The sequence below is a fragment of the Peromyscus californicus genome, unplaced genomic scaffold (assembly GCF_007827085.1).
Source record: "Peromyscus californicus insignis strain IS unplaced genomic scaffold, ASM782708v3 Scaffold_2__1_contigs__length_46816999, whole genome shotgun sequence".
Lineage (NCBI taxonomy): Eukaryota > Metazoa > Chordata > Mammalia > Rodentia > Cricetidae > Peromyscus > Peromyscus californicus.
The window spans coordinates 14995346-15021490 of NW_026294540.1; the positions used below are offsets into that span (position 1 = coordinate 14995346).

The 26145-nt window shown below is 49.7% G+C and overlaps 2 protein-coding genes across 4 annotated transcripts; one reads left to right on the plus strand and one right to left on the minus strand.

Moving 5' to 3' along the window:
* Positions 1 to 145: 145 nt before the first annotated feature.
* On the plus strand, positions 146 to 16338 carry Ddx55 (DEAD-box helicase 55). Of its 3 annotated transcripts, none has more exons than XM_052755451.1 (14): positions 146 to 309; positions 1632 to 1682; positions 1764 to 1850; positions 3116 to 3207; positions 3321 to 3383; positions 5252 to 5401; positions 5674 to 5863; positions 8778 to 8860; positions 10750 to 10881; positions 12600 to 12692; positions 13959 to 14073; positions 14361 to 14529; positions 15311 to 15603; positions 15897 to 16338. In XM_052755451.1, exons 1-14 carry the CDS (start codon positions 202 to 204, stop codon positions 16071 to 16073), a joined length of 1803 nt encoding a protein of 600 aa, XP_052611411.1. In that variant the 5' UTR covers positions 146 to 201; the 3' UTR covers positions 16074 to 16338. The 3 variants fall into 3 exon arrangements, with proteins under 3 accessions (XP_052611411.1, XP_052611413.1, XP_052611412.1); XM_052755453.1 differs by lacking the exon at positions 146 to 309 and adding an exon at positions 316 to 551; XM_052755452.1 differs by lacking the exon at positions 146 to 309 and adding an exon at positions 561 to 672.
* A 425-nt stretch (positions 16339 to 16763) lies between these two features.
* Positions 16764 to 26145, minus strand: Eif2b1 (eukaryotic translation initiation factor 2B subunit alpha). The gene is made up of 9 exons (XM_052755460.1): positions 26037 to 26145; positions 25212 to 25313; positions 24129 to 24265; positions 23906 to 24022; positions 22073 to 22185; positions 20564 to 20632; positions 19675 to 19750; positions 18040 to 18165; positions 16764 to 17558 (listed from the first exon to the last, which is right to left on the minus strand). The coding sequence occupies exons 1-9, from the start codon at positions 26047 to 26049 to the stop codon at positions 17394 to 17396; spliced, it is 918 nt and encodes a 305-aa protein (XP_052611420.1). The 5' UTR covers positions 26050 to 26145; the 3' UTR covers positions 16764 to 17393.

The following is a 26145-nucleotide window of genomic DNA, read 5'->3' on the forward strand; positions in this document are numbered from 1 at the left end:
TGTCACTCCCATCGACCCGCCGCCCTTGCCCCCTCGGCCGCGGTGCACTGCTTCCCAGCGTCTCGGGTCCGCCCTCCGGAACGTTGTCGCTGGGGTGCGGTTTTCCGTCGGGCGATGGACCAGCCGGAAGCGGAAGTGCTCTCTGGTGGTCCCTTCTTGGCGTTCCCCGCGGCCGCAATAGTGGAAGCCAGGGGACGCGCCATGGAACACGTGACGGAGGGTTCATGGGAGACGCTGCAGGTGCCGCTGCATCCTCGGGTGCTGGGCGCGCTGCGCGAGTTGGGCTTTCCGCACATGACGCCGGTGCAGGTATCGGGCAGCGGGGAAGCGAGGCTGAGCGGTCAGCCGCTCGGATGCAGCCTCGGGGATCAGGGAGTGCCCTACTGGGACAGTGCCACGCGTGTTCACGATGCCCACTCCGGGTCTCAGAGCTTCGTGCCTGTCCTGCCTGCTCTAGCGACTTCGGACAGCGGCTCAATCTATGTCCTTTCCGTCTGAGAAGTGATGACAATCACTTTCTTCATAGCATTATGGGGATTAAATAAGTGCAGGTGGGCGCCCAGTGTCTGTTACCTGTAGTTACTGTGTAGGGAAAGAGGATCTCCGTGGCCTAATTTATCAGAAACAAGCAAGCAAGCCAACAAAAACCGCAAAGCATTTATTAAGGACCTGGTATGTATCTGGGCCTCATCTAGGCTCTGGCAACTGGGCCTCTTGGTACCTACCCGTGGGCCTTATTTTCTAGAGCGGGTGTTAGAGGAAGAACTATAGGAACGAGGTAGTTTATCTCGTGCTGAGTGTTATGAAGGAACTGAAATAGATTCGTGTGGTGGACAGTGAGGGAGCAGGCCTCAGAGGGAGTTGTCATTATTCTGAGACCTGAATAATCTGGGAGGGGCTGGCTTTGAGGTGACTGCTGGAAGCTAATTGCCACACAGAAATACCGGTGCAAATGCCCTGGGGCTGGTGGTAAATTCAATGCTTCCAGTGGCTGGAGTGAAAGTTTAGTGGTTGGGAGTACTTGCTGCTCTTGCAGAGGACCAGCATTGAGTTCCCAACACCAACATTGGGTAGGCTCACCACTGCATATAACTCCAGTTCCAGGAGATCCAACACTCTTTTCTTGCCTTCCTGCATACCTTCGTGCATGTAGTGTACATACAGACAAAGAGGCATATACACATAATATACACATAAATAAAAGTAAATTTTAAAATGTTCACTCTTTTCTAGTCCAATAAGGAACAATGGGAGTGTCAGGACTTGAATCCAGGACTCCTGCCACTAATGTCCTTATAGATAGCTCACAATGTTTTTGTTTGTTGGTTGGTTGGTTTTGAGACAGAGTTTCACTACATTGCCCTGGCTGATCTTGAACTCACAGAGATCTGTCTACCCCTCTGTCCTGAGTACTGGGATTAAAGGCATGTGCTGCTACACCTGGCTACAACATGTCACATTTAGTTCAAGCTTTTGTGGTGACTGTTTACTCAGGATCCCCGTGGGGTGGGGTGCATTTTGACCTCAGTCACCCCCTGTGTTCTTAGGACTTGGGTCTCTGTTATTTGGTTGTGGTATTATTTAATAATTATTATTTAATAATAATAGTCCTTTGTAATCTCTCCCTGCAGTCTGCCACCATCCCTCTGTTCATGAAAAACAAAGATGTTGCTGCAGAAGCTGTGAGTACCTCATGCAATACAGTCTGCTCCTTGTTCTCTTAGTCAAGCGGAAAGCGAGTCAAAAGCTTTGTCCCTTTGCAGGTGACAGGTAGTGGAAAAACCCTGGCTTTTGTCATCCCCATTGTGGAGATTCTTCTGAGAAGGGAGGAGAAGTTAAAGAAGAGCCAGGTGAGGAGGGCTGGCTGATTGTCATGGAGGCAGGAGGCTTCGGGTCTGAGGAAGAAGCTGGGCAAACCTAAGTGGAGCCCTGTTTGGTATCTAAGGAGTCTGGCTTTGAATTTGCCTGCTTGTTAAACCAAAGTCGATGCTGGCTTGCTCTCTCACAATACTGCTTGCTCTCTCGACACTGGGGTACTTTCTTGGTCATCTGTGGATATGGGTAGAAAAGCCATTTTAGCTTTCATAGTGTAAGCAGGGATCCTCATGAGTAAGCTGTTTAGTGTTTTGTTTGTTTGTTTTTGTGTTTTTAACCCTGTCTTAGCTGAAGACCCAACCCAGGACTTTGTGTTTACTAGGCAAGTGTTCTACCATTGAGCTAAATCCCTAACCCCTCATTTTTGTGGCCCTTGTTGGTGATTTTGGTATTTCACATACCCTCAGTGGGGGCTGAAGAGATGGCTCAGTGGACAAGAGTACTTGTTGCTCTTGCAGAAGACCAGGGTTTGGTTTCCAGGATCTACATGGAGGTTTACAACCTCTAGTTATAAGGGATCTGGCACCCTCTTCTGGCCTGGGATGCACAGGGTGTATGCCCATGCTTGTAGACAAAACACTCTTGCACATAAATAAAATCTTCAAAAAAAAAAAAAAAAACCAAAAAAACAAAACAAACAAACAAACAGAAAGCCTGATTTTTTTTTATTTATTTATTTTTTGTCTGTCCTAGAATTTTCTCTGTAGATCAGGCTGGCTTCGAACTCACAGAGATCTGCCTGCCTCTGCCTTCTGAGTGCTGGGATTAAAGGCATGTGTCACCACTGCCCTGCAAAAAAAATTTTAGTTTAATTAATTTATTATGTGTGTGGGTGTTTTGCCTTTGTGTATTTGTGTGTACCACATGTGTGCCTGGTGCTTGCAGAGGCTGTCGGTACTCTGGAACTGGAGCAATAGATGGTTGTGACTGCCATGTGGGTGGTGGGAATTGAACCTGGGTCCTTTGAAAGAGTGGCCAGTGCCCTTAACAGATGAACAATCTCTCCAGCCCTATGTTGATTTTTTTTTTTTTTTATTTTGTGATGCTGGGCCTTGGTCATGGTAGCCAAGCACTCCACCACTGAGCTACCCTTTAAGCCCTTGATGTGGTGATACATGATATGCCCTGAGAGTGCTGAAAAGTTCTAGAAACTGTCTGAGGATGGAAGGTGCAGGACTAATGTGCTCCAACCTGAACCTGTGTACTGCTGACGCTGTGGTTCCCCCCTCCGTGTGGGCAGGTAGGAGCCATCATCATTACCCCCACTCGGGAGCTGGCCATTCAGATCGATGAGGTCCTGTCCCACTTCACGAAGCACTTCCCGCAGTTCAGGTGATGGGGTGCAGGGCCTTGAGATGGCCCTTGAGATCATGGGTGTGGGGAACCCCTGCTTGCCTGGGTTGTTATTTTGCCTGACTTGCTCCAAGTCCCATTTCTTGCTTCAGCCAGATTTTGTGGATCGGAGGCCGGAACCCTGGAGAAGATGTGGAGAGGTTCAAGCAACATGGGTGAGCCTGCAAGTCCTGCTCCTGTCTGTCTGTGTGTGAGCCTGCTCCTGTCTGTCTGTGTGTGAGCCTGCTCCTGTCTGTGTGTGAGCTCCTGCTCCTGTCTGTGTGTGAGCCTGCTCCTGTCTGTGTGTGAGCCTGCTCCTGTCTGTGTGTGAGCCTGCTCCTGTCTGTCTGTGTGTGAGCCTGCTCCTGTGTGTGTGTGAGCCTGCTCCTGTCTGTGTGTGTGTGAGCCTGCTCCTGTGTGTGTGTGAGCCTGCTCCTGTGTGTGTGTGAGCCTGCTCCTGTGTGTGTGTGAGCCTGCTCCTGTCTGTGTGTGTGTGAGCCTGCTCCTGTCTGTGTGTGTGTGAGCCTGCTCCTGTCTGTGTGTGTGTGAGCCTGCTCCTGTCTGTGTGTGCGTGAGCCTGCTCCTGTCTGTGTGTGAGCTCCTGCTCCTGTCTGTGTGTGAGCCTGCTCCTGTCTGTGTGTGAGCCTGCTCCTGTCTGTCTGTGTGTGAACCTGCTCCTGTCTGTCTGTGTGTGAGCCTGCTCCTGTCTGTGTGTGAGCCTGCTCCTGTGTATGTGTGAGCCTGCTCCTGTCTGTGTGTGAGCCTGCTCCTGTCTGTCTGTGTGTGAACCTGCTCCTGTCTGTGTGTGAGCCTGCTCCTGTCTGTGTGTGAGCCTGCTCCTGTGTATGTGTGAGCCTGCTCCTGTCTGTGTGTGAGCCTGCTCCTGTCTGTGTGTGTGTGAGCCTGCTCCTGTCTGTGTGTGTGTGAGCCTGCTCCTGTCTGTGTGTGTGTGAGCCTGCTCCTGTCTGTGTGTGAGCCTGCTCCTGTGTGTGTGTGAGCCTGCTCCTGTGTGTGTGTGAGCCTGCTCCTGTCTGTGTGTGAGCTCCTGCTCCTGTCTGTGTGTGAGCCTGCTCCTGTCTATGTGCTCTTGGCACTTAACTGAGAGTGTCTGGTAGGACCCTAGGCTCATAGGAAGTGCCTTGGGGTCCCCCAGAGGGTATTTTCTCCCTGCCCACCTTTGACCCTGTGAACACTTCATAGGCTCTGCTTGTCTTGGGAGTCAGGGCAGGTGTGTAAACCACCTGGGTGTAAACACCTGGTGCCCCTAGTACTCATCTGTTGCTGAGCATTGCCTGGCAAGATCGGACTCTTTGCTGCCAGCTTGTGGAGATTTTAGAGGGTCGAATTCCAGATGAGTGTGTCTTCAGATTTTTTAAACAGTTGCTTATGGTCTCCACTGTGCAAAAACATGTTACAGGCAGCCAGTTTGCACGGCCACATCTGGCTCTCAGCCTGTTGGTCTAGCTCTCTCCCCTCCCTTCCCTTCTTCTTTCCCCTCCTCCCCCTTCCCTTCCCCTGCCCTCCCTTTCTCTCTTTTCTCCCCTCTCCCCTCTGTCTCTCCCTTTCCCTTCTTTCCTATTTCTTGTAGCTGGGATTTGAACCCGGGGCTTCATGCATACAGACAAGTCCTGTCCACTGAGCTGCCCTTGCCCAGTCTGTTTTCCTCCTACATTTATGTTTTCTGTTGCTTTAGGTCAGAGGTTAGCCTGTGCTGTGGGGGCCGTGGGGCGCTGTGGGGGCGGTGGGGCGTGGTGTTGTAGATTCTCTACTGCTGTAGAGAGAGATGGCAGAGGTAGTATACAGTAGAAATAAAGAGTATGGCTGTGCACCAGCAACAGGCTTACAGATGCAGGTGGCCGGTGTGGCCAGTGGGCAGAATCCTGGCCTGTAACCAGCTCCTTCTCTCCCCTAGCCCTTGCTGTGTCTACCACGTAGCCATCCTTCTCCCTGGGGTGTAGATGGACTTGCAGGGTGGGGACGTGGTGTTTTGCTAACTCTTTCTGAGATCCAGAGCACACGGAAAATGGGAACTTTCTTTCCAAAGTGGGAACATCGTTGTGGCAACCCCAGGCCGCCTGGAGGACATGTTCCGGAGGAAGGCTGAGGGTCTGGACCTGGCCAGCTGTGTGAGGAGCTTGGATGTCTTGGTGCTGGATGAGGCAGACAGACTTCTTGACATGGGCTTTGAAGCAAGGTACTAGAATGTGGGTGAACCTGGCAGGAGAGTGCAGTGGACTTGTGCATTGCCCAATAGCTAAGGATTCTGTTACCATTTCACAGCGTTTCAAACCTCAGGTAGCTCGACCCTTTAGGTTCCGTCACAGAGCTTAATCCCAGGTCTTCTATTTTTAAAAAATGAGTCTGTGTATTGTGTTAAAGTTTGAGATAAAGTCTCCCTCCCTCTGGACCCAGCTCCTCTGCTCTTTTTAATTCGTGTGTGCATGTGTGTGTACATTCTGTTTCCAGCATAAACACAATCCTGGAGTTTTTGCCAAAGCAGAGGAGAACAGGCCTTTTCTCAGCCACACAGACACAGGAAGTGGAGAACTTGGTGCGGGCGGGCCTCCGGAACCCTGTCCGAATCTCCGTGAAGGAGAAGGGCGTGGCAGCCAGCAGCACACAGAAGACACCCTCCCGCCTAGAGAACCATTACATGGTGAGCGCGGGGCCTGCTGCCTTGTCCTGCTGTGCCTCCATTATTCACAGAGAGGGGGCTGGTTCGCGACCAGAGGGTCGCATTGTGCAGACTGTCAGTGGATGAGCTCTTCATGGGTGTCGACAGGCTTCCAGGAAATAGGGGCTAGCTTGGTCTTAGGGTGGCTGGGGAAGGGAGGAGGCTTGTCTTCCAGGAGTGGCAGGACTTAGCACTTGGTACAGAGCAGGAGCCAGAGCAGGACTCTGAGGTGGGTCTCGGCTTTGTCCCTCATAGACCCATGGCATAGGGCTGTCGGATAGTGAATTAACCCACATAGCTGTTCGGATGTGAGAAGCCAGGAGACAATGGACACCACAATGGCCACCGTTTCAGTCATTCAGATGACTGATTAGAACTGTCTCAGCATAAGAACTTGTTTTGTTTTTCTGTGTAACTGCCCTGGCTGTTCTGGAACTTGCTCTGTAGACCAGGCTGGCCTTGAACTCACACAGATCCTCCTGCCTCTGCCTCCCAAGTGCTGGGATTAAAGGCGTGCGCCAGCACTGCATAGCTAATAACTGTTTTTTTTAACTTAAAAATATTTTATGTGTTTGTTTAGCTGGGTTGTCTATGTATATGTGTATGTACCTTGTGCATGGCTGGTGTCTACAGAGACCAGACAATGGCATTAGATCCCCTGGAACCTGCAGTTACAGGTGACTGAACTTTCATGTGGGAATTGAACCTGGGTCCTGGGGAAGAACAGCCAGTGCTTTTAGCTACTAGGCCATCTTTCCAGCCCATAAAATCTTTCAAAAAGTTAATTTTTTTTTTTTTTTTTTTTTTTTTTTTTTTTTTGAGACAGGGTTTCTCTGTGTAGCTTTGCACCTTTCCTGGAACTCACTCTGTAGACCAGACTGGCCTCGAACTCACAGAGATCCGCCTGCCTCTGCCTCCCCAGTGCTGGGATTAAAGGTGTGCGCCACCACTGCCGCCACCACTGTTAGTTTTTTGTTTTTTTTTCTGATCAAGCTGCAACATTTTATTTTTCTCAGGCAGGTTTTATAGTAAACAGACCAGTAAGCTTTCTTTGGGAAAAGATCAGGGGACTGTTGGGTTGCTAAGCAACCCTTTAAAAGTTAGTTTAAGGAGAAACTGTGGTTGGTATGTAAAATAAATGAAAAAAATATTATTTAAATAAAATAAAACCACACAAAAAAAGTTGATTTATTATCCGGGCATGGTGGTTCATGCCTTCATTCACAGAACTCAAGAGGCAAAGGCAGGCCAATCTCGGAGTTGGAGGCCATCTTTGTTTATGTAGTAAGTTTCAGGCCAGCCAGGGCTACATAGAGAGTCCAAGGCTAAAATCTCGCTCTTTTTTTTTTTAATTTTAAAATTTATTTTTTTTTATTTATTTATGTATTGTTTTTGGTTTCCTGAGACAAGGTCTTTCTATATAACAGTCCTGGCTGTCCTAGAACTCTCTGTAGACTAGGCTGGCCTCGAACTCATGGAGATCCACCTGCCTCTGCCTCCCGAGTGCTGGGATTAAAGGTGTGTGCCACCACTGCCCGGCTTTTATTTTATTTTTTTGAGATAGGCTGGCTTCTGAACCTCACTATGTATCTGAGAATATCCTCTGTCTCCCTGAAAGTCCTGGGATTACAGACCTGAGCTCCTGCGCCCCATGAGAGAATCTTGGGACCTGCAATGTCTGTCAGTTTTGCTAAAATCCCGGAAACCACATTCACTGGGATTGAATGCTTCTGGTTGAGGCCTGGATGGGGGACTTGACTGGGAAGGGGACGGAGTCTGTCTCCATGGCAACGCTTCAGGTTATCACACACACTCATTTCTGGAGAGCTGTTCTTGCCTTAGTGTGGCAGTTTCTGAGCGTGGCCCCAGATTCAAGCTTGGCGGTAATGAGTGTTCTCAGTTTGACTTGGACCTGCTGATGTCTGGGCTAGAGGAGCTAATGCTGCTGCCACTGGCCCAGCCTGGCTGTCTGCAAGGTCTTGGGAACAGCTGCCTTCTGTGGCAGTGCTGCTGCCAGTGACACAGTTTTGTGACTTAAACTGAACACTGGCAGCAGCACTGAGCCAGCCAGGCTGACGGATGTCTGTCATGTGTGAGTCAGGCAGGCTGATGGATGTCTGTCTTGAACTCTGTGAGTCAGGCAGGCTGATGGATGTCTGCCTTGATCTGTGAGTTAGGCAAGCTGATGGATATCTGTCTTGATCTGTGAGTCAGGCAGGCTGGATGTCTGTCTTGATCTGTGAGTCAGGCAGGCTGATGGATGTCTGTCTTGTTCTCTCTGAGCCGGGCAGGCTGACATTGGCTCGGTGGTGAAGGACTTTGACTTGACAATCTGATTTCAATGTGGGTACAACATGGCAGATGGAAATCCGACCCCTGGCAGCTCCCCTCCAACCTTTGTGCACGTGTGCCCCCCCACTAAGTCAGCATATTAAAATTAATAAGTGAGCCGGGCGGTGGTGGCGCACGCCTTTAATCCTAGCACTCGGGAGGCAGAGCCAGGCGGATCTCTGTGAGTTCGAGGCCAGCCTGGTCTCCAAAGTGAGTTCCAGGAAAGGCGCAAAGCTACACAGAGAAACCCTGTCTCGAAAAACCAAAAAAAAAAAAAAAAAATAAAATAAAATAAAATTAATAAGTGAAGGCTGTGCTGGGTGGGGTGGTGCACACTTGGAATCCTAGTCCGCAGGAGGTGGAGGCAGGAGTTCAAGGCCAACCTTTGCTACAAGAGTTTGAGGCCAGTTTGGGCTGTGTGAGACCTTGTCCCCACAAAAAAAAAAAAAAAAAAAAAAAAAAAAAAAGAAAGGAAGAAAGGAAGAAAAGGCTGGAGCTGAAAACAGTTGTGGGGATTACTTTATTTTTGCAAATATGTGAGTTTGTTTTTCTTTCCCTCCTGTAGATCTGTAAGGCAGATGAGAAATTCAATCAGCTGGTCTATTTCCTTCGGAACCATCAGCAGGAGAAGCACCTGGTCTTCTTCAGGTAGTCTCCTTCAGGGCCGTGTCTGGGAAGGTGGGGAGCACAGTGCAGGGGAGGCTCTGGGGCTGTGTGCGGCTGGTGACTGGAACCCAGCTTCCCTGGCTTCTGCACTGATGTCCAGAGGCAGCAGCTCCTGCCTCTGCTGTGTGGGCTCAGCAATGCCAAGGCTGATGTTTCCACACCTGTCTCCACCTTGCCTTTCATCCCGAGAGTCATCTTGGAGCTTCCAGATGACCACTGTGTGTACAGTCCTGTCACGTCTTCACTGAGGCCGAGAGAGTAAGAAAGGGGCAGAAGGCAATGCTCCTGCCTCCACCCCTTCCGTCAGACTGCTCTGCCTGAGCTGCCTGCTGCCCTGAGAAGCAGGGTCAAAGAGATGGTTGGAAGCAGCTTGCTCAGCCGCAGAGTCCTGTTATCACAGGGCAAGACAGGAACATGTGCCTTTTGTGGGTGGGCTTGAGTTTTTTTGTTTGTTTTATTTTAGGCAGGGATTCACTGGCTAGCCTGGAACTAGCTATGTAGACCAGGCTGGTCTCGAACTCAGAGATCCACTTGTTTCTGCCTCCCCAGTGCTGGGATGAAAGGTCTACACTAACATGTCCAGCATGGCTTGGCTTTTTTCTTTCTCCTTCCAACTAGTCTGTTTCGACTTTTGTACAAAAAGTTTTGTGCACAATGAAATGCTTAAGAGTGGGTGCCAGGCTTGGTCTCTGCTGTAACCCTTTCTGCTGCACTCAGGAGGCTAAGCAGAAAGATAGGAAGTTCAAATCCCATCTGGGCTACATAGCAACCTTCTCTCTCAAAAGATAAAATGTGTACAGGACAGACAAACAAACAGTGAAGGCTTTGCAAAGTGCCGTCCTTGTAGGGTGGATGGATGTGTGCTTGGCTTGCTCGGCTGCTGCCTGAGACCACTCCATTGACGTCAGAACCCGTCAGTGTGTAAAACACCACTTCACTGTGTCCTCTTGTGACTTATGGTGACAGCGAAGAACCTGCTAATGGCCTCAGCCCAGATGGAGGAGCTGAAAGAGCCTTAGGCTTGACAGGAAATGTGCAGCCTGGTGTCCTGGGAGGAGGTTGGGTGGCCAGTGGGGGTGTGTGCCAGGCCTTTTTCTGGGTGTGCCACTTGCTTGTGCTGCAAAAGGATAGTGAGCCATCTTAGGACAAAAGTGAGTGTGGCGGCTCATGCCTGCAATCCCAGCACTCAAGAGGCTGAGGCAGGAGGCTGAATCGTCTGAGGCTAGCCTGGACTATAAAGTTCAAGTCCAGCCTGAGCTATGTAGTTAGAAGATATGTCAAAAAGTGGGGGTGGGTATTTGGGGTGAACTTTGAGAAGGTTGCTGTGACTAGGTTAAAGATTGATGGAGTTGAGTGACTAGCTTCAGAGAAGGGAACAGGTCCTGGCAGTGGTTCATGGGCTGTCCGCAGGGGACGTGTCTCTCTTTGGGTGACCCTCCTACAGCCTGCTCTTGTCTCTTGCTAACCCGGTTCCAAGCCCCAGGTCCCTGGGAGAGGATCTGCTCAGTCTAGGCGTGACTGGCTGAGCCTTTGGGAACGGTGCTGATCTGAGCCGGTGCAGAGTGCAGTCCTCCGCAGGAACAGTGCAGTGCCATCTCAGACTGCTTTCTGTCTGAGCTGTCATCCTTGTTCTGACGGCGGCTGGGGAAGCAGACCTTGCTTGTGGGGCCATTGTTAGACAGCAGGACCCGTGTCAGGGTTTGCCCAGGTTTCAGGGGTTGCATGGATGGAGAGGAGGAGCGAGAGGCTGCTCCGGCAGGTCTCCACCTGCCGTCCCGACAGGGTCCCTGATCTGCATCCTTCCCTCTGCATCCTCCCCAGCTTCGGGACCCAGGTGCCCGGTGACTGAGTGCTTTCTCTCTCCTGCACAGCACGTGTGCGTGTGTGGAATACTATGGAAAGGCTCTGGAGGCGCTGCTGAAGAGAGTGAAAATCCTGTGCATCCATGGGAAGATGAAGTACAAGCGCAATAAGATCTTCCTGGAGTTCCGCAAGCTGCAGAGGTGAGTGGGGTGGTTGTCCTCTGGGGGCCGGAGGTAGATCACCAGTCCCCAGGCTCCTCAGGGCCTGCGCCTGCGCCTGCGTCTGCCCCTTCTCCCTCTGCCCTCCTGGAGCCTCTGTGCCTCATACCCAGTTACTCCATCTTTGAGGGCACCCAGAGCTTGGTTTGGACCCTCCCCCATACACCGAGCCGGGGTCACTTGCTGAGTTACTGGGTTTCCCTGCACCATCACAGGCCGGTGTAGTCAGGAAGCTCAGTGTGTCCCCTGCTGTATCTCCCAGGGCTTGGCACAGTGGAGGTTTCGGGAAGTCCTTGCCCCCGGGTAAACAAGAGCAAGCACAGCCCCTTGGCCTTGTTGGGACAGATCCTGCATAGGCTGTAGGGTGCTGGCCTCACAGAGGGAACTTGGGGTGTCCTGATGAGCATAGCCGTTTCTGTTTTTCCTAAGCATTGCAGGGCTCCTCCATTCAAGCAGCTGCGAGGGCACGGTGGCACCCTGCTGTTGTCCCAGTGACAGGGCAGAGATGGCGCTTGTCTTCTACTGGCTGCTGAGGGCTGGCCCGCCACACTTTTATTTCTCAAGTGGAAATACATGAATTAAAAACATTTAAACCGGGGCTGGAGAGATGGCTCAGCGGTTGAAAGCACTGGTTAAGTGCACTGTCTGTTCTTCCAGAGGTCCTGAGTTCAATTCCCAGCAACCACATGGTGGCTCACAACCATCTTTAATGGGATCTGGTGCCCTCTTCTGGCATGTAGGCAGAACACTGTATACATAATAAATAAATAAATAAATAAATAAATAAATAAATGAATAAATAAATAAATAAATAAATAAATAAATAAAACAAAAAACAAAAAAAAAACATTTAAACCAGTGGCTAGAGAGTTGGCTCAGTGCTTAAGAGCACTGACTGCTTTTCCAAAGGACCTGTGTTCAATTCCCAGCACCCACATGGCAGCTCACAACTGTCTGTAACTCCAGGATCCAATACCCTTACACAGACATACATGGAGGCAAAACACCAATGCACATATAATAAAAATTAAAAAAAAAAAAAAAAAAAGCCAGATGTGGCAGTGCATGTCTGTAACCCCAGCACTTGGGAGATTGAGTCAGGTATGAAGTTCAAGGCTACCCTGGACTTCAGACTGATGCCAGAGGATCTTGTCTCAAAAGCAAAACAGCAACAACAAAACAGTCTGGGTTTGGCTGTTCGGTAGCACACTCCTTAGCATGCAGAGGCCCTGGGCTCCAGCCCTAGTACTGGCTAGAAAGAATCTTTGTGCTCTCTCTACCACTCCTCCGTGTGTGTGTGTGCGCGCACACACACACACACGAGAACAAGCATACGCTCCTGTCCATGGCATGCATGGCTAGTTTTATTTTGATTATGCATATATGTGTGTAGGTTTCTGCATGTGAGTGCAGGTGCCCCTGGATCCCAGAAGAGGTCATCAGCTCCCCCAGCACTGGAGCTGACCAGTGGTTCTGAGCCCCCTGCCATGGATGCTGAACCATCTCTGTAGCTCCCCACTTCTGTTGGCAGTTTATAAAGTCTGGGGAGGTTGTGAGAGGAAGAAAAAGCAATCCAAGTATTCATTAGGAAAAAGCTGTTTGTGTGAGAGACTCCAGCGCCCTGTACTGTGTCACTGGGGTTGGTCACTGCAGGGGAGGGGAGGGGTGGCCTCGCTCACGTGCTGCTTTCTCGTTCCTAGTGGGATCTTGGTGTGCACTGACGTGATGGCCCGGGGAATTGATATTCCTGAAGTCAACTGGGTTTTACAGTACGACCCTCCCAGCAATGCCAGGTATGCAAGGGATTGGTCCTCTGTCTAGGGCTGAGCTGGTGGACGTGCAGTGAAATTTTAAATATTTTAACATTTTTTTTTTTAAAGATTTATTTAGTTATTATGTATACAGTGTTCTGCCTGCATGTATGCCTGCAGGCCAGAAGAGGGCACCAGATCTCATTATGGATGGTTGTGAGCCACCATGTGGGTGCTGGGAATTGAACTCTGGACTGTCTGGAAGAGCAGCCAGTGCACTTAGCCTCTGACCCATCTCTCCAGCCCCCAGAGATGACCTTTGACTTCTGATTGTCCTGACTTTACATCTTGAGTGCTGGGGTTATAGGCATGCGCTACCACGTCTGGCTTAAAGTTTTGAAATACCAAGACTCTACCAACTGGATTTTTGCCCAGCTCCTGAAACATTAAATTGCAGAAGTAGGCCAGTGGTCAAATAGCTTTTGATGTGCTAATACTGGTGTGTTGTTCTAGCAATCGTGTTCAGAGAGTTAGGTGTGGTAGCTCCTGTTTGTAATCCTGGTATTCAGGAGGCTGAGCTTAGGACAGTAGTCAAGAGTTCATTAGCTGAGTTAAGACACTGTCTGCAAAAGGGTGTGTGTGTGTAGAGATAAATAAGGAAAAGAAAATTCCACTACTAAAAGTCCATGCAGAAGTGCAAATTACAGAATATTGAGAAGAGCAACAGATACTCTAAAATAAACTGTGTATCTCTCCGAAAGTGAGCAGACGTTCCTCACACACTTCTTATTTATTATTGATATTTCAAGACAGGGTTTCTCTGTGTAGCCCTGGCTGTCCTGGACCTCCCTATACAGACCAGGTTGCTTCCCTGTGTAGATCAGCCTGCTTCTGCCTCAGGAGTGCTAGGATTAAAGGCAAGAGCCACCACACTCGGATTTCCTAACACACTTGTAATTGCAAAGTTGCATTCCGATCCCAAGTGGTGCTTTTTCTGACATCTGTCATGCCGGGGCACTTGCTCTTTCTGCTTTTCATTGCTTCTCAGTTTCCCTCTGTGACCCTGCTGTGTGACCTGAGGAAGCCCAGCTTTGGTCAGGTGTCCTCAGAGCCAGTATATCGTCCCTCCCGGTCCTGTACGCAGCGTCTGATTCTTTGCAGCTCTTCTATGCTCGCTGGCTGGTGGTCAAGTCAGCCCTGAGCTGTGGGGCCAGGTGGCTGTATACAGCACTGTGTAGTGCAATGACATGTGGCTGGAGCCTGACTGCTCACTGCCACCATGGGTACTGCCCCTCCCTGTCCCCCTAGTGCCTTCGTGCATCGCTGTGGACGCACAGCCCGCATCGGCCACGGTGGCAGTGCTCTGGTGTTCCTGCTACCGATGGAGGAGGCATACATCAACTTCCTGGCCATCAACCAGAAGGTAAGTGGCACACTGGCCTGGCAGCTGGTGGTCAGCCGCTGAGGGGAGGGGCTGCAGACTCGCCCGGGCTGGGTTGGGGAGGCACTGGCCAGCGTCGTGACTTGGGAACACCGCCTATTGCCCGCTGTCTTACAGTCAGGACTGTGATGTGCAATGTCATTCTCAAACGTGCTTGGGCTGGATTTGGCCCCTGCTCTCGGTGGGCTGTGCTGTCCTGGGCTTACTAGCTCTGGGAGGTCCTGGGTTGGAGGGCCTGCAGGGAAGCTGAGATGGTGGTCTCTGTGTAGTGCCCTCTGCAGGAGATGAGCCTCCAGAGGAACACCGTAGACCTTCTGCCGAAGCTCCGGGCCATGGCCATGGCCGACAGGGCAGTGTTCGAGAAGGGCATGAAAGCCTTCGTGTCCTTTGTCCAGGCTTACGCAAAGCATGAGTGCAGCCTCATCTTCAGGCTGAAGGGTAAGCCGGTGCCTCGCCTTCTCTGACATGGTTCCTGCTATGTAGACCAGGCTGGCCTCAAACTCAGAGTTCTTACCTGTGCCTGTCAAGTACTGGGATTAAAGCTGGGTATGGTTAAAGCTGATTGCCACCATGTTTGGCATAATCATGTTTCTTTCCTTTTTTTTTTTTTGGTTTTTTGAGACAGGGTTTCTCTTTGTAGCTTTGAAGCCTGTCCTGGATCTTACTCTGTAGACCAGGCTGGCCTCGAACTCACAGAGATTCACCTGCCTCTGCCTCCTGAGTGCTGGGATTAAAGGCATGCGCCACCACTGCCCAGCTTCATATTTCTTCTTAATTCTCCGAATCTCTGGGTGACAATGGTTGCTTTGTCTTAATGAAATATGTGGCATGTTAGGATTAGTGTTCTTTAAACCTTTCAAAGAGAATCCTAAAAAAATATAAATGAAAAGGAAAGTCCTATATAGGGCTCTGAGTAGACGCAAAATAATCTGCCATTTCTTTCTGGAAAAAAATGTTTCTTAAAAATTCAAATTAAGCCAGGCATTGGTGGCGCACGCCTTTAATCCCAGCACTTGGGAGGCAGAGTCAGGCGGATCTCTGTGAGTTCAAGGCCAGCCTGGTCTCCAAAGCGAGTTCCAGGAAAGGCGCAAAGCTAACACAGAAACCCTGTCTCGGAAAAGAAAAAAAAAAAATTCAAATTAAAGTGAATTTATTATACCATTTAATTAAGAAACCTAATGAAGAACTCCTGTGCTGACTCTAAGCTCTTATCTTTTAGACCTTGACTTTGCCAGCCTTGCTCGAGGCTTTGCCCTGCTGAGGATGCCCAGGATGCCAGAACTGAGGGGGAAGCAGTTCCCAGACTTTGTGCCCACGGACATCGACACTGACACGATTCCATTTAAAGATAAAATTAGAGAAAAACAGAGGCAGAAACTGTTGGAGCAAAAAAGAAAAGAGAGAACAGAAAATGAAGGGAGAAGAAAGTTCATTAAAAACAAAGCTTGGTCGAAGCAGAAGGCCAAAAAGGAGAGGAAGAAGAAGATGAATGCCAAGAGGAAAAAGGATGAGGTAAAGTGTGATGGTCTTCTTCCTTAAACTCCATCTTAGAATTCTGTCATTGCATTGAAAGAAAGCTGATGTGTTTTGAGAACAGGACCCTGGGTCCAAGGCCAGCCTGGGCTATGTGGATGCCTTGTCTTAGCACTCTCACCCTCCTGGGCCAGCCTGGGCTATGTGGACACCTCACTCTCCCCTTTGTTTTTTGGGGCCTGTGGTGTTAGCTGACCCTGGAGCTTTTAGGCCCAACAGGATCAGCTGCTCCCTTAGAGCCACAGCTGACAGTCATGTTCTTCTGTACTCAGGGTTCTGATATCGATGACGAGGACATGGAGGAACTCCTTAATGATACAAGGCTCTTGAAAAAGTTTAAGAAAGGAAAAATCACAGAAGAAGAATTTGAGAAGGGGCTGTTGACCAGCACCCAAAGGACAGTCCAGCTGACAGACTTGGGGGTCTCAGACTCAGGAGAGGACAGCTGACCTCAGAGCCTCAGGTGAAGGTCATTACAGAGCTGGCCCCACCCCCCTGTCCTTCCCGGAAGACTGTTCTGGAAAGCGGTCTGGGAAGATTGGGAGAAGCCACAGGACTGCACACTCCCAAGTACTACCATCCTGCCAGAGTCTCTCAGAGGCCTTCGTTATTTGAGTGTAAATAACAGATGTCAGTATTTATTTTGATTAATTGTATTCTTTTTCTGGAGTGGGTTTTGTACAATAAAGTATATATGTATATACTTATTTTAAATTATTACTTACCTTTTTAAAATAGATAATCAAGTACACTTGATTTTAGGCCATGTAAAATTTCTAGGTATTTATTCGCATGACCTCCCCTCACCCAAACGTTGCAAGTCCTTTGCAGCCCTCCCCGGAGTACCTGCAGAGGCAGAAGTGGCTATCTGCAGGGGTTCTTTCCTCTGCTTTTCTTTGCAATAGGGGCAAAGAATCCTGATCCTCCTGCCTCAGCCTCCCGTGTGCTAGGGTCACAGGCTGGTGCCACCACACCCAGACTGGGGTGAGAACATTTTAGAACTGACTCTGGTGCTATTTTATTGGCAAATATCTGAAAACCAGGAAGGGGATCCTATCCTGGAAAGTGCTGTGGGCTGTTTCTGGTGTTCTGCCCAACTGTTTCTGGCCTGGGTCTCCTTGTACTGATACAATACCATATCCAAATCTTTCATATCATTTATTTGTAAAGATCCTGATTTGTTCCCATGTTTAATTTACAAAAGCTGTTTGGGACCTAAACGTGTAAAGTAAACTCAGGTTGTTTTATAGACAGAAGTTCCAGATGTTCTATAAGCAGTGTCATGTGAATGTGGCTCCTGCATTGGGTTTTCTGTCTGGCTTGATCCTGCTGAGGAGACGGAGCCCTGAAGCCAGAAGCAGTCTTTGTGTAAGGCACTCCATGATGTGTCTGTCCTCAGTGGTTGTTACTGCAGAGGGGCCTGCGTCACTTTCACGGATGCGAACCAGCCTGCAGTGGGATGAGAAGAGTCCCCACTTGTGTGCTGTCTGTCCGTCCCCGGGTTGCAGCCAGCCATCTGACTTGTACTTCCTGAGACGGTGAGTTTCTGAAAACCGGAAGGATGCTTCAGCTTGGTTCTAGAACTGGGAACGTGTTTCAGCTATGACAGAGCTGAGTTGAAAGGAACCTCCAGGACTTCTGATGTGAACCCTCTGCATACAAATCTGAAAGTCTGATTCAGTTCTGGCCCCTGGCTCCAGAGTGGAGAGGCTGCCGTCCTGTGCAGCCATGCACACATGCTCCCTCAAGTGGGCAGGAGGGGACTCTGCTCATAGGTACAGCTTGATGAGTTCATCGCTCACAGCAGATGGTGTCAGCACACCCAGGTCCGTGAACAGCAGGGTAATCAAAGACGGGGACGTGTAGTCCACCCATGGGTGTTCCTCTTTGAGGTCCTGCCCCGTCTGCACAGACTTCAGAGTGTCTGCCTTGTACTGAGGAGAGAACTGGCGTTAGTAGGGTTGGCCGTGTATCCAGATTCTGTACTTCTGCGGCCAGAGCTTGAGCAGTATGTGAGCTCTTGCCAGGACTGTCCTGCGTCAGGAGACTGGCTGTGTGGCAGGCTGGGAGGGACAGCATGTCACAGGATACCATCCCATCCCAGATACACAAATAAGAGGCCACAATGGAAGGGCCTGGCCAAGGTCACATTTTGTAAAAGCAGAGATGGGAGTGAAGACAAGGGGTGATTCCTAGGCTGGGGTTCTGCTCACCAGCCACACAGCTTCTCTGCACACAGAGTGTGCTATGTGAATGAACAAGACGGAGATTCTGCCCACAAATGCCCAGGTCCCACCACCAGTGAGTGCCTTGTGCCCTGACACTGGAAGAGCACTGGAGGAAAGGGCAATGGGAAGGGAGGAACTTTCTGGAACATTACCGAGTCGAAGACCCTGTCAAATATGTAAAACTCACCTTAAACTTGTCTGGGACGTCTTGCTGGTTGAGCGGGAAGAGCCGTACAAATTTGAAACTTTCTGCAACCACGTAGAAGGGCTTGTTTTGGGCTTTGGCACACACGGCCATCTGGTTGGTTCCGATCTGAGAAGTCGGGGAAAATGGAAGACACGCAAGGTGAGCTGGAACAGCTTGGGTGCAAGCGGAAGCACAGAGGGAGGGTCAGTCTGGCATGCGATCAGGAGGCTTTGTGTTTCCTTCTGGTTTTTCTTTTTTTTTTTTCTGGAGCTGAGGACCGAACCCAGGGCCTTGAGCTTGCTAGGCAAGCGCTCTACCACTGAGCTAAATCCGCAACCCCTCCTTCTGTTATTTTGAGAGTGGCTTGTTTTCTTTCCTGAAAGGTCCTCTTTGAGGGCTAGGATTTAGCTCAGCTGGTCGAATGCCTGTGTAGCATGATGAAACTGGGTTCAAGCCCCAGCACTGCATAAACCAGGCCCTGGTGGGACACATGTAATCCCAGCAGGGATCACAGGAAGGTGAGGCAGGAGGATTAGAAATTCAAAGACAGCTTAGCTATATACTGAGTCAAGGCCAGTAAGAAATATCTTTAAAAAAAAGGAAGGAAGAACAACAGGCCAGGTGGTGGTGGTGCACACCTTTAATCCTGGCACTCAAGAGACAGAGGCAGGTGGATCTTTGAGTTTGAGGCCAGCCTGGGCTACAGAGTGAATTCCAGGACAGCCAGGGCTGCACAGAGAAGCCATGTCTTCAAAAACCAAACCACCAAAAAGCCAAAAAAAAGGTAACATTTTTTTCTTCCAAGTAAGTGGTCCCCAACCCCGGAGAGGATGCCCAGGACCACCAGCTAGGTGCAGTAAGTGCAGCCCAGGACAAGCCCCCACTTCACACTTCCCTGCCCCACCCACAGCCAACGGTGGGAAAGCCCAAGTGTCCACTGTAAGTGAATGTGACCCCACGGTCAGTGTCAGGATGGAACGGATGCAGCTCTGACACATGCTATGGTCTGGGCAAATTGGGGCAGCGTGGTCAGTGAAGTACGTCAAGATCAGAACCATGAGCATTATGTGAGTCCCTAGTACTGGAAAAGTCAGGACAAAGAACAGAGGTGACCCAGGGACATGGGAAAAGGCCATCTGGGACAAACAGAAAAGTTTTATAAACACACTGGTGATAGCATGGTGTGAATGGCTGAAAGCCACTGAACCAAAGACTTAAGAAGGTGCATGCATCATGTAACATGACTAAGATGTTTTGTTACAGACAGTTTCCTATGCAAGGGACGGAGAAAATGTAACAAACCCTGAGGACGAATGTCGTCAATCAAATAGAGGCAAAGCCGGAGCCACTCAACGCCAAGCTGGGTCTATTTTGCTTGGGTGTGGTAGTGTGTGCCTGTAATCTCAGCACTTGGGAGTCAGACAGGAGGATCAGGTCAGCCTCAGCTACATAGTTTGAGGCTAGTCTGAGCTATACAGGTCCCTGTGCAGAACACAGATGCAAACAGAAGCACCTATTGTGTGTACATGTGTAAACTGACAGATGTCACAAAGGTCATCCTCCAAAGAGGAAATCTGACCACGGTCTTGCCGAGCTACAGGGGTGTACAGGGACAGGCAGGGTGACAGTACCTACCTTGTTAATAATTCCTCCGTTCTCAACCACACCTTCAGCACCAACTATGACAAGATCTGCTTTCTCCATGATGTAGCTGAGGAGATGGACACAAGGAAGAGCTTTCCATACTCTGCTTGGCTCTAGTTAATGTCTGGTGATGTAAGTGCCTTCCACAGCTGCCAGACAGCTGCCCTGGCACTGTTACCAGTTACCTTCCCATGGGCATTACAACTTTTGAGACGAGGTCTCAGTATATAGCCTTGGTTGGCCTGGAACTCAGAGGTCGGCCTGCCTTTGCCTTCCTGTGCTGGGATAATCGGTGTATCACAGTTTACTTTTTAAGACAGTAAGACCTGCTGAAGATGCTTATGGAGCACACTCCTAACCTCCTTAATAATGAGCTTTCTTCCCAAGGGACTACTGTTCTTTAGTGATAGACACTGACGACCCAGCTGGGACCTTGTGGGTGGGACAAACTCCCAGTGAGCCACTGAGCAGCCATGTCTGAGGACACAGAGTGCACTGATCACCTAACTGCTGACCATAGCCTGACCTTTGCCTTGGACTCTGAAAACATGAGCAGCTGAGCATTACGACGATGCCAGCAATCCCAGCACTCAGGAAGCTGAGAAAGGACTGAGTTCCAGGCCAGTCTGGGCTACAGGAGCATGTCTCAGAAACAAGACCGCAGCAACGAACATGCACGAACACAGGTCCAATGCTGGGCATGCAGTCCGTCTCCTGCACTCTCATGACCTCGTGATAACCCTACTGCTGCAGAGTGGCTGCCTGTCTGATAAGGGAGAGATGACACCCAGGCAGATTTTATGGACAGGATTCCAACTCCAATCCAATTTGAAAGCCCTGCTTAGAGCCAGCATGCACACACACGGAGAGTCACACTTACCCAACAGCAGCATCCAGCACCACAGTGACAGGGACATTGAGGTGACAGAGGGCTTTGGCCATTTTCTTCCTGAAGGTGACATGAGGACATTAGATAAAGTCCAAGAAAGTCCCACAGTGATGCATGATGAACTTGATTTAGACAGAGATGTCCTGTGACCTCAGTGGCTTAAGGGGCAGATCCTGACTGGACCAGGGAAACAAGAACCAAAGTTCTTTAATTATTCATTTTTATTTTTTTAAGATCTAGTTGTTTTTATTTTATGTGTGTGGTAGTTTGAATGTAATTGGCCCCCATAATCTCATAGGGAGTGGTACTATAGGAAGTGTGGCTTTGTTGGAGTAGGTATGGCCTTGTTGGAGGAAGTGTGCCACGGTCCACTTCCTGTTGCCTTCTGACCAATAAGTAGCCAGCACTGTGTCTGCCCGCTGCTGCCATGTTTCCCACCATGATGATAATGGACTGAACCTCTGGAATGTAAGCAGCACCACGATTAAATGTTTTCCTTCATAAGAGTTGTTGTGGTCATGGTGTCTCTTCACGGCAATAGAAACCCTAACCAAGACAATAAGAACAGGTGCTTTGCCTGCATGTATCAAACACACCACATGCATGCCTGGTGTCTGAGAAGACAGAAAAGGGCATGGATGCCGAGAAATGGAGTTACAGATGATAGTGAACCACCACTTGGGTACTAGGAATTGAACCCAGGTCCTCTGAAAGCGCAGTAAGTGCTCTTAACTGCCGAGCCATCACTGGTTTCTTCCTTTCGTTTTTTTTGAGACAGGGTTTCTCTGTGTAGGCCAGGCTGCTCTGGAACTCGCTCTATAGACCAGGCTGTCCTTGAACCAGAGATCCGCCTGCCTTTGCCTCTCGAGTTCTGGGACTTGAGGCGTGTATCACCAGGCCTGGCTTATCACTCACTGGTTTCTTAAGCTACAGAGTTGGAGGTCTAGCTCCAGGGTGCCTGACTAGCATATGCAGGACTTGGATTCACCCCTCAGTACTACAAAAACCCCCAGAAACTATACCCTTAAAGCAGCCTGGGTGATGAAGTCAACTGAGAACAAAGTTTGCTTTACGTGTTTTCTGGAGATGGTTTTGTCGATCACCAACTGATAAAAGCTTTTCCTGCCGGGCGGTGGTGGCGCACGCCTTTAATCCCAGCACTCGGGAGGCAGAGCCAGGCGGATCTCTGTGAGTTTGAGGCCAGCCTGGGCTACCAAGTGAGTTCCAGGAAAGGCGCAAAGCTACACAGAGAAACCCTGTCTCGAAAAACCAAAAACAAAAAAAAAAAAAAAAAGCTTTTCCTACAGTCTCCTGCTGTTCTTCTGATATAACTACCTAAAAAAAAAACCCTTAAAACAAAACCCTAAAAATGGAGAAAGAAACAAAAAGTCTACAGCCTGCACCATGCCCCTGCAAACCCAGACTTTCCCTCCAGGCTCAGAACAGTCACGAACGGGTCCAGGACAATGTTGACGCACTGGCCGGTGGCAAGACACTTACCCGGACAGATCAGGCTGAGACTCTGTGATATACACACTGAACCGCTTCTTGGCTGCCACGGCTTCTTCTAGGACCCTCAGGACGACTCTGGAGTAGGCGTGAGTCAAAATTCTCTATGGAGCAAGAAACCTCCATCAGAGGGGCAAGCTGCCAGCCATTGCCCCGCACTGCCCGCACCATCATATGACACCTGCTGGCACCTGTGCTATAAATCATCTAGGGTGACTCTGACAGTCCATTGAAGTTCAAGCCCACTGATCAGTTCAACACTTCTGCCCAAGGGGTAAGACACAAATTTCCCCAGCAGACCCCAAAGGTATAGAAGCCAGTACATCTGAAGGCCCAGGAGACGTCATGGGTTGGCTTCCCTGCCAATAAGACAGAGTTTACATACTTCTTACAGGTGCCAGGAAGGGTAGGTAATACAGTGGCCTGATGAGGCTACTGGCAGTGGAAAGCCAAGGGAAACCGGGCCATAGGTGCCTCTTTTGTCACATGGTCCCGCTGTGGCAGACCCACCTGATTTTTCTAGAAGGGTCAAAGTCTAATAAACATCTAATAACTATATACAAGTTAAGCTAAGACATTTTCCAACACCGACGAGCACTGTGGGGTAAATACAGCTGTCTGTGGTGCAGATAATGACCTGTGGACTCACAAATAGCCTATGCTCTAAGAATGCAGAGGACTACACAAGGCAAGGTGGAGGACATGGCTCATTAGAATTGCAGGTGCTCAGGCCTCATCTCAAACCTGAGGAGTCTTCATTTAACAAGTCCGAGGGTGATTTGCCTGCAGGTTCAAGAGTCAGCAGCGCTGCGTTTTTAACCCAGCTGTTAACCCAGGTTAAGAGTTGTGGGTGGTGCGGGCAAGAAACCCACAGCACAGGCACACACTGTGAGCTGAGGAGTGTCATGCGTCCACTTGACCCAGGTCTGTCTGGCACTGCCATTAACACAGCCCCATGCCCACCTCCCAGTAAGTTACATATTTAATAGCATGCTTCAAAGGTAGGGAGTACAGTGAAGCCAAGGACAACATCTAAGAGCCACGATGCAAGTCAATACAGGCATGGTCTGTGGAGGCTGAGGTGGTGGGAGGCTGTGCTGATGGTTCAGAAAACATGAAGGCTTCACCACCTGCTGGAGTGGACAAGCTGGAGACTGGCTGAACCTGCCATTCCTCACTTAACCAGGGACAGGTCACAGCTATAAAGAAGACAGCTCCACCCAGTGCTGATGCTGGCTCAAATGCATGCCAGTGACCATGGTAACAGCTGGTCTGGGCAGACCATTTCAAATTAGAGGACTAACTGCAAAGCCAACCATAAAAATACTTCTTCAGAGCAGGTGAAATGGCTCAGTGGGTAGAGGTGCTTGTCACTAACCCTAGTGACCCAAGTTTGATCCCCAGATCCTACACAGTGGAAAGAGCCAATTCCTCTGACCTCCACACACCCACTGTGGCACCCGTGTATACCCACACAAACACATAATAAAGAAATAACTGGAACTACAAATACTTCTTAGAAAGATAGCTTATTAAGAGGCTATGGGTGTAGTTCAGTGGTAGAGTATGTAAGGCATGTTTGAGGCCCTTGCTTTCATCCCCAGCTCCACAAAAAAGAAAAAAGTGAAAATTTTTTTCTCATCTCATCTCCACCTTACCCAGTCAGCCAGCTGCTGCTGTCCTTATAAACAGATGAGAAAACTGCAGGACAGAGAAGTGACTTGTCCATGGTCCCAGCAGTAGGTGGCAGAGCCAGGATTTCAGGCCCAGCAGCCTGACTCCAAAGCTCTTGATTCTAGCAGCACAGGGAAGCCATCTACTCACCGCCCCGTCTTTGATGAAAGTATGGCACAGGTCCGCAATTTTATTTCTTGACAGGGATATTCTCCTGAGGAAAATCTCTCCTCTCTCAATCATGATTTTCTTACATTTGGAGTAATCCTGGAGAGGAAAGAGCAAAATGAAGGGAGGTGATCCCAGGAAAGCTGACAGTCTCTGTAGGCAAACAGAGAAGAAGAAGGGACTCCTGAGGGAGGGCGGGGCTTACAGAGTACTCCAGGGAGGTGAGGCTGATGAAGCGAAGGAAGAGCTCTCCGCCAGAGGACACGGCCACCGAGGAGTCCACACCACACAGGATTTCTATGGCATGTGTGAGATTCGCTCTCAGGCCTTGAAGTGTCTCTCCTGCAATGATGAAGTAAGGAAATGTGATGTTCATTTATGACCATGGCTGTTGCTGGTCTGCAGTTCATCCGCTCTTTCAAAGAATACTGGATGCATCTCTGTGCCAGCCACTGGGAGATGCTGCGCCAGAGAGGGCTCTGTTCTCATGGAGCAATAAACAAGCACAGAAAGAAACAGACAAGTTACAAACCGTAACGAGGATGGGAAAAGGTTGGATGATGAACAAGGTCAGCTGAGCTACTTTACAGGGCTGGCCTCTAGGATTACAGGCCATTTCAACCGAGAATTGAATAAGAAAGGACCTGGAGGCTGAGTGGTGGTGGTGCATGCCTTTAAATCCATCACTTGGGAGACAGATCTCTGTGAGTTCAAGGCCAGCCTGGTCTACAGAGTGAGTTCCAGGACAGCCAACTCTACACAGAGAAACCCTGTCTCCAAAAACAAAAACAAACAAAAAATTCTGGTATCAATATTCATTGGGATCTACTAAACAAGCATTGTAAGTCTTAAGATTCTGGGTACAATGTGACCTTGAACTCACAAGATCTGCCTGCCTCTGCCTCCCAAGTGCCAGGATCAAAGGTATGCACCACTACCACCTGGCAATACCAGAATTTATTCTGGGACATTCTCTATAGCATGTGCACAGAATCTAGGACAAGCTAGCAGCTTGGTACTCATCTATAAAGCTAAATTATTGCTATAATTTAAGCCTTCTGGCTGAGGCTGTAGTAATGACTCTTGATTCCAAGCGTATTTGTAGGTAGATGAGACTCTTTAAGGTGATAGCCTGAGGGATCCCTGCAGGCTGAAAGGACGGACATGGATGGGGACAGAAGCTGAGCTTGAGACTTTAGACAGACCGGCATGTCTCCCTGTCCACATTTCTAAAAGTCATCTGAAGACTTTCCTGAGGCCCAAACTATTTGAGGCTGGCTCTTTGTACCTTTGTCTCTCTTCAAGAACTCCAGCAAAGTCCGGATGGCAGCCACTCCTGAGGCCATGTTAGGATCGCCTTTCATCTGAGATTTAAAGTATTCGATTAACTCTAGGAAGAGAGGGGAAAAAAATGGGTCATCACAGAACTTAGGAAGATGAGGCCAGAGAGCTTGGTGACAACTGCTGGCCTTAAGAATGAGAAGCAAAATTTTTTTTTTTCAAAGAAAGAAGCTTTGGAAGTTACAGGGCACAACAAATGTTGATGGGGATGGAGAAGACACCTCTGTACTGTGGGCAGGGGCACACCTCATTGGTGCACAAGGCAGAGAATTTAGGGGCCAAGCCCAGGGGCTAGTAGCCTAGGGAATCCTCTCATTCACTTTATTAATTTCTCCTGCTACCTTTTGAGCAAGTCTACAATCAAGTCGACGCATGTGCACAAATACAAATGTAAGAATGCATGCACTTCTACCCAGTTCACTTTTTAATTTAAATCAGTATTTTAGTCTGGTTTTTTTTTTTTCATTTCACAAACACCTTCTGTCAACCATGATGGACAAGCAAACCCAAAGATGCCTCCGTCCTTCCAGCAGGGGCAACGCGTCTTTCTGCTGCGCCCAGAGGACACCCGGGTCTGCGGTGGCCTGCACACTGTCTCCTCTGAGAGCCAGCTTTGGGGCGGGGGCAGAGGCCCCGCGGACAGCGCGTGCTGAAGTCGGCTGGCGAGCGTCCGAGAGGCCCAGACCACGGCCCAAGAGCAGTGAGGGACAGCAGGACGCGGCTCGAGCCCGGGCTGCCCGTGTGTCCCCGCCGCGGCGGCCACCCCACTCACCATGGTCCTCCATCGCTCCCTCCCGAGCCCCGCAACCGCGCCGGCAGCAAGCCACAGGCTGACAGCGCGTCGCGCGCTTCTGGCGTCACTTCCGTCGCCTCGAGGCTTT